At 33.6% G+C, this 19,512-nt stretch overlaps 2 protein-coding genes across 4 annotated transcripts in view; one reads left to right on the forward strand and one right to left on the reverse strand.

The window, feature by feature from the left end:
- Positions 1-2,882: 2,882 nt before the first annotated feature.
- LOC118065682 (uncharacterized) lies at positions 2,883-3,812 on the forward strand. The gene has a single exon (XM_035081118.1). It carries the CDS (start codon positions 2,883-2,885, stop codon positions 3,810-3,812), a length of 930 nt encoding a protein of 309 aa, XP_034937009.1.
- Positions 3,813-16,222: 12,410 nt separating this feature from the next.
- Pex1 (peroxin 1) overlaps positions 16,223-19,512 on the reverse strand; it is a 103,326-nt gene continuing 100,036 nt past the window's right edge. Inside the window, exon 8 of one of the 3 annotated variants that reach the window (XM_035081108.1) lies at positions 16,223-16,690. In XM_035081108.1, the coding sequence (XP_034936999.1) occupies positions 16,618-16,690 (73 nt within the window). In that variant the 3' untranslated portion in view covers positions 16,223-16,617. The remainder of the gene's footprint in view (positions 16,691-19,512) is intronic. The other 2 variants (XM_035081109.1, XM_035081107.1) reach the window with 2 other exon arrangements.

Raw genomic sequence — 19,512 nt, forward strand, 5'->3', positions numbered from 1 at the left:
CTTGACAATATTTTTATTTCCTCTTTAATTACCCAAGTTTCATTAGGATCCATTAGATTTTCAGTCCATTCCGATACATATCGTTGATCCGTTATAGAGGGATATTTACAACACCACTTGTCATCGTCTTTTAAAATCCATGATTTGGGTACCAATTCTACTTGAATTTTACGTTTTCTTTTTTCTTTAAATTATATAACCAAAAAACAGCATTAGAAATATATTCCTTACGCTGAAAATAAATATTTACATGAAGTAAGGAATAAAAATTTGAATTGAGCATGTGAGGTTAAGTCAAGCATCGTATAGCACATTATATATATACGTACAGTTTATAAAGTTAAAAATCTTAATTTATTTGTTAAATGTGCTAAGCTAGAAATGTTTAATGAGTATAGTTTTACTATTTATAAGTAAAATATGCTTAACTTACATCACTGGATCTGACTTCGACCCTTTTGTTCGTTTTTCACTTATTTCACTAGTATGAATCTAGATGAATGTAATTGTTATGTTCAGTAAATGATTTTATTTTAAGGATCGATAATTCAATGACAAATTATTAACCAAATTAGACAATTTTTTGATGAAATTACGTAGACAAATTAAAGACACTTAATTTTGTTAATTCCTCGCTTATTCGTAGAGAAAATTATATTTTCTAAGTGGACAATCCTCTTTTATCTTAACATCATCAGATAGTTCGACTGCATTAAGTCTGTTTATAATTTGTTGTAACGGTTTAGCTGTTGAATGAACTAGATTCTTTCATTTACCAATGTAATTTCCAGACAGCTGAATGATCATTTAATGGAGCTTTGAGATATCTTACATCATCTGCTGAATGAATAAGATTATGAATATTTAAAGTTTGCGAATCATCTCCATAGAACTTAGGTTTTTTTTTTGAAAAATCTTTTTAACCATTTTTCAGCATCATCAACTTTACTAATTGCTAATTCAGAATGACAAAGAATTCGAGAGGCTACATGGAGCAACAAAAAATGCTTATATAAATCCGTAGGTAGAACAAATTTCAAGATAATAGGACCAATGTATATTAATATGCAACAAAATTGAGTAGCTTTCTAATGAGATACATCTTCAGCGTCAAATTTTAGTCGTTGAAATTCCACTGGAATAAATTGTTCGATAGATTCTATTAAATCTCTGAAAATTTTTCGATTGAATTGATGAAGTCTGTAAATACTTCCTTTTAAAATCCATCTTTCTAGCAAATTCTTCATGATTCCCAAGTACAACAAGTGCATAGAATCTAGTACAACATCTTTTACAGGATCGAAATTAGGAATATTAATCAATGGTGTTGTCAAGTTTAGATGGTGATGCTGTTCTTGAGCCTTAGTTTTAAATGATAGTTTAGTTCGTTTTTTGCAGTGTAACTCTGAAAATACTCGTCGTCTATTAACTGTTTGACCTTCAATTTCACATCGCTCACAACTGAAAAATCTTGTTGGACCCTTAATACATTTCAAATAAGTCCGAGCTTGACCATCAGCAATCAAAGTCAGTACTTTGAAAAAATAATCTCTTTCATATAAATGTACTCCATTACGTACTAAATCTTTAATTTCTTCAACAGTATCTTTTAATGAACATTCTACATGTTGTGGTTTAGCGTTACTATATAAAACTGCTACTAAAAATGGTTGAGATATATATTTTCTATGATATACTTTCCTTAATACCGGCCGAAGTTGACTGCTAGCTGTTTTATATACATTCATTCCATCAATACGCATCATTAAATCAATATTAGTTTCTTCATATATTTCTGGTGATATCAATTTAAGTAGTCTAGACTTAATGCTTTGATATACATATTGTTTTAAGGATTCTCGTTTTGTTAATATTGGAGTAGTACTTATTGAATGTTGATATTGCAATAGTTTTTGAGCTGTTGTTGGAAAGTGTTCATATCCTTTACTTTTAAGTATTAAAAGAAGCTCGGTTATAGCATTTAGAGGAATGTTACTGATATGTTTTATTGCCCAGTTACGTATTAAAGTATAAATATCGTTTTTATCAGTGTCACAATTGTCTTGTTAGAGTATTGAATGATCCCTATTGCCGCTGTGATTATTCTCCACCTGAAGAGTTTCAACGGCTTCACTTGTATAAGAATTTCTTGATAATAAAGAGATATTTAAAATATTTTGTTGATTTAATTGAATACTGAGTGCTAAATCATTCAAACTGTTTAAATACTCAGTATTGACTCGTGATTAATGATTAACGGATATTGAAGTATCATTCTCATCTGGAATTGTTACTAGAAATTGGTGGTCATCAGGATTCGAAAGTTCTTCTTGAAGTAAAAAACGAGCCTTTTTAATTTTTGCGTAGGAGTTAATTTTGCGTTTTGTGGCCATTATGTTGGAAATCAACTGTATATAACCTTAAATTTACAAACGCTATGCACAAGATTTTGTTGTCTTTTTGAAAAGCAACCATTTAATTGATCACGAAGTATTAATTTATAATATTATTATTGCAACTGATAAATCAACTTTTACTGATATACTGTTTTTCACTAAAAAATTATTTGTCATACTGATTACAAACAGTGCTAGATGTCCTGAGTCAAACTGTACAACAGTGCCCTCTACCACAAAGAATAAGCACTGGCTTATTTAAAGTTGCGGCAGCTCGTGAGGCTTTGCCCACTTGCCGCATGGCGGCTCCACCGACCGGTTCAAGGAACCCATCTTGCGGCCAGGCGGCCAAGTTCCAAGCCGGCCATCACATATTCATCCCGCCAGTAACGTAACATGGCGTTTCAGTGACTTTTTACCGCGCTTTCTATTGTAACGTTTTCTAACTAAAAATGGTGACCCGAACATTCTGATTATTCGATTGACATGGTGATAGATCATTCACCGGTGCGACAGCAACAACGTCAAAACGTACAAGTGGACAGCCCAAATTCTCCAGTCTTACCTAACCGAGAAGCAAACATGACTGAGCAAGCAGGAAACATTGTTTTTAATCAAGAACAAGCTCTTGAAATTTTTCAAACTCGAAAACCAAAAATTGCGCCATTTTGGAAATCAAGTCCAAAGCTATGGTTCGGACAAGTTGAAGCCGCGTTTGGTCTTGCACGTATCACCTCGGATATGACTAAATACCAATACGTCATCACCAACCTCGATCCTGAGACTCTACCATTTATCTCCGACATCATGGAACGACTTCCAGATCAAGGTAAATACGAAGTCATAAAAGAACGTCTTATTAGTCAGTTCGACGAAACTAATGAGTCTAAATTACGTCGTATTTTGCGAGGAGCTGAATTTGCTGATGACAAACCATCAAACATGCTGCAACGGATGAGAAATCTAGCTGGAACTGAAGTTGGTGATAACATCCTTCGAACACTCTTCCTGGAACAACTTCCTGAGCATGTACGAGGCATCTTAGCTATCAGTGAGGTCGTTGATCTATCAAAACTCGCTCTCCAAGCTGATAAAATCATGGAAGTTTCTCGACCTAGCATCTTGGCGATAGATAACAACGGAAATGCATGTGCATCAACATCCTCAAAGTCAAAAACATCTCCAATGAATACTGAAGATCTGTCAACACAAATTGCAATTTTAACCAAGAATTTTGATGAGTTAAACCGCTACGTAAGACGTGATCGAGCCAGATCCCGAAGTAGATCACGAAATTCACAACAAAGTAACAACAACAATGATGGATTTTGTTTTTATCACAGTAGATTCGGAGAAAAGGCACGTAAATGCCGTCAACCCTGCAACTTCAAGAGTAATTCTCAGCCTTTAAACTAACAGAGCCTTCGGGGATGGTAGCGGGTATCTCTGAAGGTAATCGAACATCCCGTCTACAAGTGCAAGAAAAACAATCTGGTCTTAGATTTCTAGTCGATACAGGTTCTGACGTTTCAGTCATGCCAAAGAGTAAAGTAATTATTAAAAGTAAGATTTTTGCACCAGTACCTAAAATCAAACTCTTCGCAGCCAATGGTTCTACCATTAACACCTTTGGTACTAAAACAATGACACTAGATCTTGGATTACGACGATCTTACTTATGGCCATTTACAATCGCTGATGTTACTCACCCTATACTAGGTGCTGACTTTATAAAACATCACGGCCTTCTGGTTGATCTTAAAAATCAACGACTAATTGACGCGCAGACAAAACTTTTTCTACCTGCAAAAATTAGTAGTTCAACACAACCAACAATCTGTTCTGTCATCAAGGAGCATCCGTTCTACGAAGTTTTAAAAGATTATCCTGACGTCACAAAACCAGCTGGTTGTAAACCACCACTTCATGGAGTTCAACATTACATTACGACTCGTGGTCCTCCAGTTAATGAACGTGCTCGTCGTCTAGCTGGCGAAAAACTCAAAGCAGCTAAAGCTGAGTATGAATACATGATGCAGCAAGGCTGGTGTTATCCATCAAACGGTGATTGGTCAAGTCCATTACATCTTGTTGAAAAGAAGACTGGTTCTTGGCGCGCCTGCGGTGATTATCGACGACTAAATCAAATCACTGTTCCTGATCGTTATCCAATACCTCACCTACGCGATTTTACACATCAACTTCAAGATTGTGAAATTTTTACTACTCTGGATCTGGATAGGGCGTATTATCAAATACCTGTCGCACCAGAAGATCGACCTAAAACCGCTGTCATTACACCATTTGGTCTTTTTGAGTTCAAGGTGATGACATTTGGATTGCGTAACGCTGCTCAAACTTTCCAACGCCTTATGGATACAATTCTTCGTGGATTAGATTTTTGTCATATCTATATTGATGACATTCTCATCGCTTCAAAGTCACGAGAAGAACATTTAAAACACATTCGAATAATTCTCGACAAATTACAGCAGCATGGTCTATCGATTAACCTCCACAAGTGTGTTTTTGCACAGCCTGAAGTTATTTATCTAGGTTATGCTATCTCAAAGGATGGAATAAAACCTCCTGCTAATCGAATCGAAGCAATCCTGAAGTATCCCAAGCCTGAGACCATCGCTAGTCTTCGAAGATTTTTAGGTTCCTGGAATTTTTATCGTCTAAACATGCCTAAAGCTTCAGAAGTCCACGCACCTTTAATTGACCTTACAGTTGGTGCTAAGAAAAATGACAAACGACCTGTTTCATGGAATGCTGAGGCAGAAAATGCTTTTGAAGAATGTAAAAAACTCCTAGCAAATGCAGTGCAGCTAGCTTACCCAGTTGATAACGCAAGTTTAACATTTCGTTGTGACGCATCTGACAAATCAGTAGGCGCAGCTCTAGATCAAATTATCAATGGAGTAAGACAACCTCTAGGTTTTTACACAAGCAAACTTACAAAGACTGAACGCAACTATAGCACATATGATCGTGAGCTTCTTGCAGTCTTTAAAGGTATCAAATTCTTCAAACATCTGATCGAAGGTCATGATTTTACAGTGGTTACTGACCATAAACCACTAACGTTCGCTTTCAATCAAGATTCTGACAAAGCTTCACCTAGGCAACAACGACAACTACAGTATATTAGTCAGTTTACAACAAAGATCGTTCACGTTCCAGGTAAAGAGAATGTAGTTGCTGACGCGTTATCGAGAATCAATTCTATCGATATGCCGACAATAGTTTCTACAGAAGATATCGCATCTGAGCAAGAAGGAGACGACGAACTCAAACATCTATTAGATTCAAAAACAACTTCACTGAAACTACGACAACTTCAAGTTGACAAATCTGGAAAAGTGATTTATTGTGATATTTCAGGTGACAAAATACGTCCATATATACCAGCTGTTCTACGAAGACAAATTTTTAACAACACACATAACCTATCTCATCCAAGTGGAAAAACGACAAAAAAGCTTATCAGTCAGCATTTTGTTTGGCCTTATATGAACCGTGACATCATTGAATGGGCTCGTACCTGCATGCCGTGTCAAAGAAGCAAAATTCATCGTCATGTTAAAAACATTCCACAACATATTGAAGTTCCTAGTGAACGTTTCAGACACGTCCACATCGATATAGTCACTATGCCACTATGTCAAGGTTATTCATACTGCCTTACCATGATTGATAGATTTACACGTTGGCCAGAAGCTATTCCTTTAAAAGACGTCACAGCAGATACCGTAGTAAATGCTTTCTTTTCTGGATGGGTTAGTCGTTTTGGAGCACCAGAAACAATAACGAGTGATAGAGGCGCTCAATTCGAATCAAGACTCTTTGACGCTCTCACAAAATTGATCGGATGTAGTCGCACTCGAACAACTGCATATCACCCTGCTTCAAACGGTATGATTGAACGATGGCATCGATCTTTAAAATCTGCTTTAATGTGTCATGCTACAAGTGATTGGGTTAGCACTCTTCCAGTTGTTCTCTTAGGACTACGTACTAGTGTTAAAGAAGATATTAAAGCAACTGCAGCTGAGATGTTGTATGGCACAACACTTCGACTTCCTGGAGAATATTTTATCGACGAAGAAGTAGGTCCAGAACCTCAAATTTTTGTAGAAAAATTCAGGGAAATCATGAGAAACGTGCGCTCAGTACCTACTGCACATCACATCAAGACTCGAGTTTTCGCACACAAAACACTTTATACGTGCACTCATGTTTTTGTTAAAGTCGAGAGAGTCAAACGACCACTTGAACCACCCTACGATGGTCCATACGAGGTACTGAACAGAATCTCAGACTACGTTTTCGAAGTAAACATCAATGGTGTTCCTACAACAGTTTCGACACAGAGATTGAAACCAGCTTTTGTTGAAAACGCAGACATAGTCGCTCCAACAGGGCCTACTCCATCTCAGGCACCTTCAACGTCTTCGGCAGCTACTCCAGCATCTGTTCCAGTGTCTCCGGCATCTTCTCCAGTGATCCAGCGTCCAACAGCTCTACGCACCTATTCAGCTAAAAAAAGGGTTCAATTCGTGACAGCTAAAAATATTAACTGTCACTCAAGGGGGGCTACTGCGGCAGCTCGTGAGGCTTTGCCCACTTGCCGCATGGCGGCTCCACCGACCGGTTCAAGGAACCCATCTTGCGGCCAGGCGGCCAAGTTCCAAGCCGGCCATCACATATTCATCCCGCCAGTAACGTAACATGGCGTTTCAGTGACTTTTACCGCGCTTTCTATTGTAACGTTTTCTAACTAAAAATTATCTTTGTTTGCTATAATTATTAATAAATAAATCTTATGTGGTTCGCCCTTTTTCCTTACGGCATCCCCACAAAGTTACCAAGGTCAGAGAAGAGAGACGTAAATAGAATCACAATGCCGTGTTCCATTTGGGGATCACCCCAGATCACCCCAAACCCCAAAGTTATCACCCCAACCGCCAGACGGCGATACTGTACATGTAAGCTTCTGTACCCCAAAGCCAGGTGGCGACAGTGTTCTTGGCACAGTCACGCCTACTCTCCTCCAAAGATGCGCACGCATAGAAAAAATGCTTCGCGGCAGAAAGAGCCAACTTGAATTCTCAGATTTTCCGAAATTCTTGGAAAGTTACAACTCAAAATTATCGATTGAATTCATTGCTTTAATTTATATATCAGTATATAAATTTGTTTGATTTTTTTCGAGAGTGCATACAGTGTATAAGTGATTGTGCATTGTGTACGCAAAAATGCCAGCTACAAATGTATGTGCATTTTTCAAATGCGAAAATGTGTCATCGAGGATGCCGCATCTCTCGTTTCATCGCTTTCCTAAAAACGAAAGGTAAGTTTTTGAATCACTTTTCATTATTGACAGCTTGGGGAGACTACGGTTTCCGTGGCGCCGCGATTTTTTTTTGACTCGCAAAATTGTTGTAACTTGGTACAATGTACTTGCAGGGTGATTTTTTTTCATTAAACGGTGCGGCCGAAGGCCGCCACCGGAGAGAACCCTCTAATTCTGTAGTCCAAAATTATGCCCATGTATAAGCCCATATAAACTCAAAATTTAAAGTATCAATATCTCGAAAACTAAGTGAGATATGAAAAAATTTTATTCTTCATTTTCGTCTTATTTTGGACTGTTCTATCGAAATTCATTGTCATTTCGTGGCGCCACGGAAACCGTAGTCGTGCCGACAGCTTTCGTCTTAGTTCATTGATATATTAATCAATTGATATTAAAAATATTTGTTCCTATATATAAATACTTCTTTGCGTATCTTCAACGACTTTATATATGCTGAAGAAAAGAATATTTTTGAAAATTCAATTAAAAGGGTTGATATAAGTCGATCAACTTTTTAGTTAATATTTATTTTTTACAAATAATTCATTGCAGCATTTAAGTGTTATTATATCACGATTTTCTAAGTTTTTTGAATCGAGTTACTTTGATAAAAGTGAAAGTAGTAATATAGAGAGATTTTATAATCAATCAACTTTAATTAATGATATTATCAACCCTCTTTTTGTCTATAAATAATTTTTAAAATAATTGTAACGTTTCTATGAGACATGGGCTAAGCTGTTTTTTTCATTTAAACTTTTTTGTTCATCCCATGGTTTTCCCCAGTCTCCAATCTTTTAAGCTGCTTTAGATCAGTATTTGTACCAACCATTATGTTTATGTGTAACAATATACCTATAAAATGAGTTATTTTTATGGACAATATATTATTTAAATCGTTCTCATTTTGGTTAAAGTTTTTAATATTTGGGCCCCCGAGCGCGCTTTTCCTCTTCTGGCGCTAACGAGTGCGACAGAGAGCAATACATATCTCTCTGCTTCACTCGCACTCACACAAAACTTCTGCGCACGCGCCGAGTACAGTAGAGCATAAGTGCGAGTGAAATGATCACTCGAACCGTAAGTGTGACAAAGACACTATACGGTGAGTGAAGAGGGGATGTTTTGGGCTCATGCTGGTTACTTCAGAAGTCTTTCCAAGCTCCAAATTTATCAGCGCGAGAATTTTTCTAAGTTCTACGCGCTTAAAATGTTAGAGAAAATTTTTCAATTTTAGGTCCAATAATCATATATATAGATCGATAGAGAATTAAATTTCCTGTCGATCTAGCTATACTTTTTTAGGTACTTTTTTCCGATTTTATAACGCAAAAAATTAATTTTCTAAGAGAAGAAAAAAATGTACATACATGTTCTTGACATATCTGAGAACATGTTTTTTTTCTCTACATTTGAAGATTGATTGATATAATTATGTGGGAGATATAAATTTTTTTTCTCTTAGAAAATTAATTTATTCTACATGTTCTCAGATATGTCAAGAACATGTATGTACATTTTTTCTTCTCTTAGAAAATTAATTTTTTGCGTTATAAAATCGGAAAAAAGTACCTAAAAAAGTATAGCTAGATCGACAGGAAATTTAATTCTCTATCGATCTATATATATGATTATTGGACCTAAAATTGAAAAATTTTCTCTAACATTTTAAGCGCGTAGAACTTAGAAAAATTCTCGCGCTGATAAAGTTGGAGCTTGGAAAGACTTCTGAAGTAACCAGCATGAGCCCAAAACATCCCCTCTTCACTCACCGTATAGTGTCTTTGTCACACTTACGGTTCGAGTGATCATTTCACTCGCACTTATGCTCTACTGTACTCGGCGCGTGCGCAGAAGTTTTGTGTGAGTGCAAGTGAAGCAGAGAGATATGTATTGCTCTCTGTCGCACTCGTTAGCGCCAGAAGAGGAAAAGCGCGCTCGGGGGCCCAAATATTAAAACCCTTTAACCAAAATGAGAACGATTTAAATAATATATTGTCCATTAAAGTAATGAAAAAATTGATAAAAAAAAATTTTTTTTCTGAAAATATACCTAAATATCTCATTTTTCGAAATAAATTGCCACAAAGTAATATTTATAGCGCTAAGTATTTTTTATTAATTTTATTAGACGCGACTGGAGCTTTCGTCATTAGTGAAGCTTCAGTCGCGAATAACTTTTTATCTATCATAAATATGAAAAAAGTGTTCAGTATTTTTTTCATTAAAATTAAATTCTGAACAACTTTTATTTAAAAAATTCTTTCATATCTATGATAGAAATCGAGAAATTCGCGATGGGAGGCGGCTTTTCGCGATTCCCCCCCCTCCCCCTATGCGTGCCAAACATTCTTGACCTACACCATCGTGTTCTTCGCAAAATTTTCGATCTAGTTATCTATTAATCATCACTTTGGCCGCAGCAAACCAAAATTATCCCATTTCCCTCATTTGACTGGACTACGAGTCTAGTTTTAACATTTTTACATCTGAAGACGAACAAGTGGTACTTTTTTATGTAGGTAATCCGCTTTTATGACTGATGCGGGTCTACCTTTTTACAATAGCGATATTTACGTCGAAAAACCCACGGGTTAAGTGGTCAATGTTTGGCGCGTGCTCAATTACTTTTTGATAATTGAAACTCCGCACCCTCATCATTGTCTTCGTCTTAATTTTTCGTTTTATTTAAAAAAAAATTCGAAACAAATCTATCAACTCCTTCGTTTTTTTATTTTTTTCTCTCCTGTTAACATGAAAGAGAAATTTTCTCAGAGAACGATGTTGGGAAACCGTTCGTCTCCCACCACTACATGACAGAACTTGAGCTCCGCCCTACGCTCAGAAACGTCTCTGAATCTCGACCATTCTGCCATCTGACAGCAACAACACGTATCAAAATTTCCGGCCACATCGTCCCATAAGGAATAAACTTCTATTTACGTCTCTCTTCTCTGCCAAGGTTGATCTATGATTAAGCCTAAGTTCGAAACCGGCGCCGAACACATGAACCAATGCTGTCCCAAGCCTGAATAACGAGGCTTAAAATTGAACAACTCGGCCTGGCTTGGACCCGTCATCAGCTGTGGGAGCTCCTATCCGGGTAGTAGTTGTGTGGACCTTTCAGGTCGCACCCAGTCCACTGAAGAGCACTGATATTTTATTATTAATAACATTTATTATTGTCAGTAAAAAATTAAACATTGTTGTGAAAAATTTACAACAATGGCACATTATTAACATTAATGTGTTAGAGGAAAATATTTTTATTTTATTATATATTTTCTTTTCCTAAAAAAAAGTTACTATCTATAAAACATGAATGGAAACGAACCATTTTTTCTAAACAATTGGATTTGTTAAGCAAAGTTATAAATAGAATCTACGTGTCAATTTAAGTTCTTTTAACTTTAAGAAAGAATGTATTCCTGTCTTTTCCATAGCATCGCAAAGCGGTACGTATCCAGAATTAGCTTATGTGATCTACGAAGTTATTCGTTAAAACTTTTTCGATCAATTATTATGTAACGTAATGGCATACATCACGTAGGTAAAGTTGCGGAAATCAGCTAGTAGATTTTATAAAAATGATTTTTATTCTCCAAAATCATCATGTAACTTTTCTTTAGAAGTTACTTTCAAAATTTTAAATAATTATCATTATTTCGCAGCAATATTTGGTACCAATGTAATCATTTTCCACCAAATAAAAGTGAATAGGCTCAAAAAACTCCCAAAACATACCAAAAATAAAAAATAAGCTTAATACAGATCTGATTGAAGTCCAATCTTGACTTACAAAGAAACCTCGCGAGGTGGTCACCGTCGATTTAGCTGAGGTTCCTATATCATAATCTACGTTAAAAATAATATGAAAAATGATGAAAAATACCTATATGTACATATTTATAAAACTTGCAAATATACATTTTTTTTTATTAAAAATAACAAAAAATCTATAACTCAGAAACTATTATTTAATTTTTACTAAGACCAATTTCAACCGAAAGAGTATAAAAAACTACGAGATACGTATTTTTACAATTTTTAAAATAACAATAACGACAGCAAACAAAATCATCATTTAAAACTTCCATTTCTTATTGATAACTTATTTATAGTCACAATAATCACCGAATAAAATACGTCGTAATTAGAGACTGAATAGTTTATGACTAGTTATTTCAAAAATTGTAACATTTTTTTTCGCATTCATCTTTAATGCTGTAGTGAATGGATATTTTTGCATCTTGTCTTCATTTATATTTTGGTTAATAGTCATTATTTCATATGTGTATAAAATCATGTGCTTGAAATAGAAATATTATTTCCTTTTTTTCTAAAAAAAAGTTCAACTCCTTGATATAATTCGGTTACTTTCAACAACATTTCAAACTATGAAAATTATGAAGACACTTATAAATGATGCTGAAATACAATTGAAGAATCACTTTGAACAAATATAATTGAATGCAACGAATGGGTATACTGATATCGAAATGATAGAAGAAAATTTATTACATTTTAAAGAACCATATAAGGATTGGGAACCAGAAATTACAGAAGACGAAGAATATGCATCTGAAATCCATAAATCAAAAGTGTCTGATGAAGCATGGACTACTGATGAAGAGAGCTTAAGTCATGATTATAAATTGCGAGCAGTTGAGATCGTAAAATATTAAAACAAACATCAGAAGTGTTCGTTAACGATGTAAAATCGAAAATTCAATCATATGATTTAGACAACATATATAATTCGGATCAAAGTGGCCTTCAATTGGAAGTACATTTAGAGAAGACTTTAGCTCCAACAGGAGAAAAAAGAATAGAGTGCACAGTTCAATCAGTTTTTTCGACAACTCACAGTTATACTATACAACCAATGGTATCAGCCAATGGAAAACTTCTCACTTTCCTTTTTCTTGTGTTGAAAGAATCATCTGGAAAACTTGGTCCACGGGTGGAAGCATCGCTTTTTAGACCAGATACATTGTTCTAAAGTTGTCACGTCTGTCAAACCACTGGATAAAGAAGTTAAGATAATTATTATTCTTAAAGGGGCTACTGGACAAATTAAACCATTAAATATGTTGGGTTTAGAATATGGAAAAACTTTGTAAGACATTTTTCAAACAGAGTCCTATTACGAGGAGATGATTTAAATTACACTTGAGAAATAATATTATTAAATTACAATCACTGACTCATAATCAACTCTCGTCTCCGTGATACATTAATCTTTTTCGTTATTCATCGTTTAAAAGTAGTTATACATTTATTAAACCAGATGAATTTGAAAATGCAATCGATTTTGCATTTGAAGATAACTGTAAGTTTTATTGTGAAATTCCAGGATATAAAAATATTGCAAATAACCGTTGTGCATGATATAAAAAATCGTTGTGTATTGGACATTTTTACAATGATTATCATATATGTAATACGTACAATAAATAAATAATTCATCTTTTTCATTTCTATACAAATCTAGGAAAAAGAAGAATATTTTTTTTTATAATCGATTTTGATGTTATTTTAAGAATTGTAAAGATACGTATGTTGTAGTTTTTCATGCTTTTTCAGTTGAGATTGGTCTTATTAAAAATTAAATAGTAGTTTCTGAGTTATAGATTTTTTGTTATTTTTAATTAAAAAAAATGTATATTTGCAAGTTTTATAAATATGTACATATAGGTATTTTTCATCATTTTTCATGTTGTTTTTAACGTAGATTATAATATAGGAACCTCAGCCAAATCGACGGTGATCACCTCGCGAGGATTCCTTGTTAGTAAAACTTAGTCACCAACTCTAAGATTACATGCAATCGAAATCCAAATCCATGTTTCCCCCATCCGAAGGACGGAAATTGAGTACCTCGCCTCTTTGGGCATAACTCTGGGAAATTATAACTCTACTCTCTTCGCGATGGCATTTCCCGGGACACATATACCTGCACCTAGAACAGGCACAGGGATACACGTAACAAGCCCGAGGCCTTACAACATACCACTACGAGTCCGACCTCAATTGGCCAGTTGTATCTAGGCCTACATGTCATATTTTGACTTTGCAGCCCCAGGTACTGGGCTTGGTCTTTGGCCTCCCGTAGTACCAACTTTATCCGCTTTGGTCAGCGGTCGCTAACGCGTCTCGCGCTCGGCGTGTTCGACGTGCCCACATTCAGACTACCATATAGGGCAGTAAGAAAATGAGGCACGACGAACTGTGATCAATAATCTGCCCCCGTTGTTACGCGACATATCTTAAGGACAGAAACATCTATGTAACCCCGGGGGCCCTACATGCAATCGAAAATAAAATTTCCAATTCTCTACAAAAAAATTATCGATAGCATATACTTACCTGTTACAGGTAAAAAGATGCAGTGCTTTGAACGCGCTCCTGAGAACTGAGAATTTAATCCTTTACAAAAACGGTATCTACATTTTTTTCCAAAAAACGGACGGTTCTCGCTGTGCAAGCATTGAAAGGTAAAAAAATGCACTTTGCCAAATTTCAATTGTTAATAAGCAATAGTAATAATTATTTCCAAACAATGACATTTGGCACAAATGCTCTTCGCGTCCATCTCTCCGAGAAGCTGTCTCAAAAAAAATTTTTTCAACTCTTTTCAAATTAATGCATATCAGCATAGAGGTTTTTTATACTGCTCTTGAACTAGGTAACGCTATGCCAATGTAATTATAAAATGTGTACTACAGAAATACCATCAGGGTTCAACTCTAAAAATTTTTGACTTGTTACGGTACATTCGTGTAATGAAAACATCATAAAAATTATATAACACCTATGTCACAATGTTATATATTCTTGTTACGTTGCGTAGAAGTAACTACTGTTATATTACTTTATTACGCTTACGTTATATAAAAGTTATACTACATACACATAACTAACATTAACATAACATGTTTTGTGTATGTTATATAACAGCAAGGTTCGGTGTTCACTGGAAATAATGCATATACAAATGCATGCTTGAGATTCTCTGGATCATTCAGAGAAATTTTTAGAACTTTTCAGAACATTCCAGATCGATTGTAATAGTTGCACACATTCTGAAGTTTTTTGGATCATTTCAGGAATTTTTAGAACTTACCAAAAGTTTTTATAAGTTAAAAAAAGACAGATCTTTTCACCCTTTTTGAAAGCATATTGACTGGACTAAAAACAACTATCTTAGATATTGTCAATCAATTATCTAGTCTTAAGCCGTAGCTACCTCATACCGTTAATTTTTCATATTTACATTGAGAATAATATTATTACGCCTTAGTTTCAAGATTTAGTGCAACTCTCTTACTTATTGTTCTCCAGTGTAGTAATAATTTTGTGAGAAACTACTTTTGTATTTTGAAAAATTCTAGTTTTAGAATGTTTTCTCAATTTATTGTGGAAGATATAAAATATAATATTGTTAAAAAATTAATAATGTTCGATCACAAAAAAAGTGATGATATATTATTGTGAACTGTTATAATCTCCAGTGTTAAAACATTCAGTGTAAAAAAATTTTGAAAGTAACAATTAATTTGTGACCGTTCTAATGGATTTGTGCATATCAAAATTGACTGCAATCCTCGATCCGATCCATTGAATTCCGAGTCAAAAAATAAGATCTGACTTGAACTATTGTTCTTTGATGTCGGTAAATGCAGATAGAATAAGACCTGATTTGGATAATTTGAACTTGGTTTGAACATAGCTCCTGAAAATTATTATCATTCACTATTATTGGTCAAAGCCCGGGCTTAACTATTAATGACCTGATTTAGACGATTCAAACTTAGTTTAGATGTACTTTGATAAAATAAAATGATTTATATTGAAGCTACTAAATCGAAAATAGGTTTTAATTCTTAAAAGAAATACAAGATCTACTTCAAGTCTAATGTCAATAGCGAATAAAAATTCACGGAGAATAGATGTATTTTGAATTGAAGTATAAAATAACCGAGTAGCTGCGCGGGTTGAGGCAGTGCTTTTAAATTAAGCAGTCGCAGGTTCAAATCCATTCTGAAGAAGACGAAAAAATTCATTTCTCTTTTCTTAGAATTATTGGATAATTTGATAGATCTTCTGAACGATTCATATACAACATGATTAAAATAATTTACTATTATATTTTTTTTCAATTGCGTTCTAAATTTAAATCGAATGTTTTTTGGCTTAAACAATTGACATAGTTACTCATTCACATATTAGTAGATTTTTGTGGGAAGAAAGACATACATTTAAATCAAAATCAGTTTTTGGAAATTTTTAAACCTGGTTTGGACTTGAGAAGCAAGACTTGATATTAAATCAATTATTGTGTATGTAGCTTCGAATCAGGTCATGACAATTGTTAGTTTTAATCTGCTTTTGACCTTTTTCAAAGTCAAAATCGAATGTTTTTTTTTGGAATCGGGATTACATTATATAGTTTATACGACCTTGTACCTACAGCTATAATTTTGTGCAATCTAAAGAGAATATACAATAATAGTTAGTTTTCCAAACAGAATTTTTATTTCACAATTTTTTTTTCTACATATGCTATGCATTTCTTGTGCATTTTTTTATCAATAAATTGTTTCATTACTTTTTTTAAAGAAAATTTTGTCAAATTCGATTTAAATTAAACTTCGTTTCGAGCAAATTATCTTCCTAAGAAATTTTCCTGTCCTTTCGACTCTTTCTTTTGCTTTTCGGTCCAGTCCAGATACGAGTTAATGGTAAGCTTGATGAGATTTGCGTTTCTTAATCTATTCCTCATAATCTTCTTACCTGTGTAGCGCAATTCATTCAATAAGAAAAAACCATTTCAAGCTTGAAGGAATTTTTCCTCATTCAAGCTAGTGTTGCTTTTGGATTATTTATAATATCTTCAGTAAAATTATCACCTTGGCCAAATTTCTTGTATCTAAACATCAGAAAAAGTAAAAAATGATCAATGAAAATGATGATAGAATGTTTCAAATTGTCATCACAATCGATTCATTGAAAAAAGGTCGCAGTTTCATTTATTAACTATATTATTTGAAATGAAATAAAAAAAAATATGTTATGTTAACTTAAATATGTAAACATCGGTAATGATTGACTGAAAAATTGAAGAATATATTCTTGTGTTTGCTAAGAACGATATATAATGAAATAAAAAGGATTTTTACATTCCTAAATAATTATTACAAAATTATTTTCATTAATTTCTTCGTTACTGACTCGAAATTCAAATACTGACATAAAAATTCTTATTTTCTCTGATCGATTATGTACACTGCAAATCCGGCATGATTTACATATGTGTGGAACTTATTTATTTAATGTGTATTACACGTACACAGAGAGAATTTTTGTCCTGAATGTAAGTGTAAAAGTGACAAGTCGACGTTTGAAAATTAAGAAGTAAAAATATTTCTTTTCAATAGTAAATTTTAAACTCTTGTAAGTAAACTTGAGACTTAAAAGGCGTCTTAGTAAAAGAATTACTTAGGATAACTCGAAAGGTACTCACTATAACCCAAAATTCACTGTTGAACAGAAATATTTCTTCTTCTAAATTTTGAAAAGTGCACTTGTAATTTTTAAACTTACATTTAGTGAGAAAATTCTCTCCATATATAACGCCATTAACAAACTATAAAACGTGTATGAATTTTTCACGCACTGTTATGTGTGTAAAAAGTTTCGACAAAATTACTATACTGCTACGATAGTTCGTTTATAGCGTTATATATCATCTAGATGAATTCCAAATATGTATGACGAGATTTTGGATTTGCGGTGTAAATGATGGACCGGCCAAATTCGAAAAACTAAATAGTCCAGTAAAAGTGCAGTTAACAATAGGAGTAATAAAAAATCAAACCTCCTATTTTTAACCAAGGTTCATTTTATGTATAATTAGTAGATTCCCACGACTTTGTCCGAGTAATGCGTATAATTACGTTGGAAAAACTAAAATTTATCAAATAAATCGCGTTTTTAATTGTTTATAACAGATTAAATCGATACATACATAAGGAATAGGTTTCTATACATTTTACATGGTTTGTAACTTAATTTTAGTGAAAAAAAAGTACACGTTAGAAGAACTCAAATATATTACATAGATTTTATCTCCCATTGTTTATAACAAATTCAATCGCTATAAACAAAAGGAGTATGTGTGACAGATAGACACTAGAAATTTATATAGTAGTATAAATCTAATCAGAGTGTCATTTGGGGACATTTCCTAAGTACAAGGTATTATTTGAGGACATTTGTATAGTTTAGGGACAGTCCCCAAAAAAATCATGTATCCAACGTATTATTTGAGTCACTGGTCTATATACAAGGTATTATTTGAGGACACGACGTTGCCACGCTGTGATGAATTTATTTTTGTTTTTTTTATAAAAAAAAAGGTGAGAATGAGGACAAAAGTATACTGTAATTGCATACGCTGTACTTGCAGGGTTATTAACTTCCCATGAGGAAGTTATTGTAATTGGGTCGATTGGTGAAATTTGAATTTTCATTAAATCTCCACGTTTCAAGATATTTGCAAGCATACTGACATATTTTTAGAATGATGTGTGTGTACGTATGTATGTATGTATGTACGGACGTCAGCATTTTTTTCATTTTCGATATCTTAAGAACGGATCAAGATATCAACTTCAACCAAAATTAATTCGAAAGATATTATTATAAAGAAGATCTGAAAGAAATTTTAACAAATTCGATGAAGCCGTTTTTTTTTATAACAAAATAACTAAGAAAAAAAATAAAAAGATTAGCTATTTAAAATACTTTTAAGCCAAACAATAACAATTTGATTTGAAAATTAAGTCGATATTGACTAGACATTATTGTTCACAACCAAATATGACTCTTAAAAATCACGCATTGTTTATAACAATATGAATTTGTTATAAACAATTGAAAATTGTATTTATCAATTAACTGATGCGTATATCACATGGATTTGGATGTTTTCAACAAAATAATATTATTAATGATGAAATATGACTCGTAAAAATTACATATTGTTTATAACAATACGAATTTGTTATAAAAAATTAAAAATTGTATTTATTAAATAAGTAACGTGTATATCACATGTATTTGGATGTTTTCAACAAACATTGATTACAACTATTTAAATTTGTTATAAACAATTACTAATGGGAAGTTCGTCGTGTTAGCACAGACAAAGTGTGCTCAGACCTATTTTTATTTTTTTTCTGTAACCGTGCGGCCGAAGGCCGAAGGGAATCTTAAAAATCAGGGGGATATGAGTCCCCTGTCCCCAAAGAATACATTAGATTTATATAAATAGACAGATTAGGCATGAATTTAAAAAAAACCATTTGCAGACAAAAAAATGTACGCGTCATTGTCTTTTTTTGTTATAAACAATTCTTGTCTGCTCAAGCCTACCCATTTTAATCAATAATTTTTTAAATATTTAAAAATCGACAATATTTTGTAGGACATTTTTATACTTTACTGTGCAACGACAATTTCTGCCATCTCACTTTTTCTTATTTTTTACCTATTTTTAAAGATATTCGATCTCAAAAAATGAAAAAGTGCGTGCTAACTATTTTATAGCTATCATGCTCATTTGTCGGTATAATAGAATTCTTTCCTATCGATCTCAAAACGATTTCTGGTAATTATATAGTATTACTCCGTCACTTTCGATTTCGTAGAAAATTGAGTATGTTGTCCTTTTGATGATGCTAATCAAGA

Source organism: Chelonus insularis, unplaced genomic scaffold (genome assembly GCF_013357705.1).
Source record: "Chelonus insularis isolate UGA/USDA-ARS -01 unplaced genomic scaffold, ASM1335770v1 contig_31_pilon, whole genome shotgun sequence".
Lineage (NCBI taxonomy): Eukaryota > Metazoa > Arthropoda > Insecta > Hymenoptera > Braconidae > Chelonus > Chelonus insularis.

What these genes read in the sequence shown, in the direction of transcription:
- LOC118065682 (XM_035081118.1), top strand. Translation starts at nt 2,883, where the DNA reads ATGGTGATAGATCATTCACCGGTGCGACAGCAACAACGTCAAAACGTA.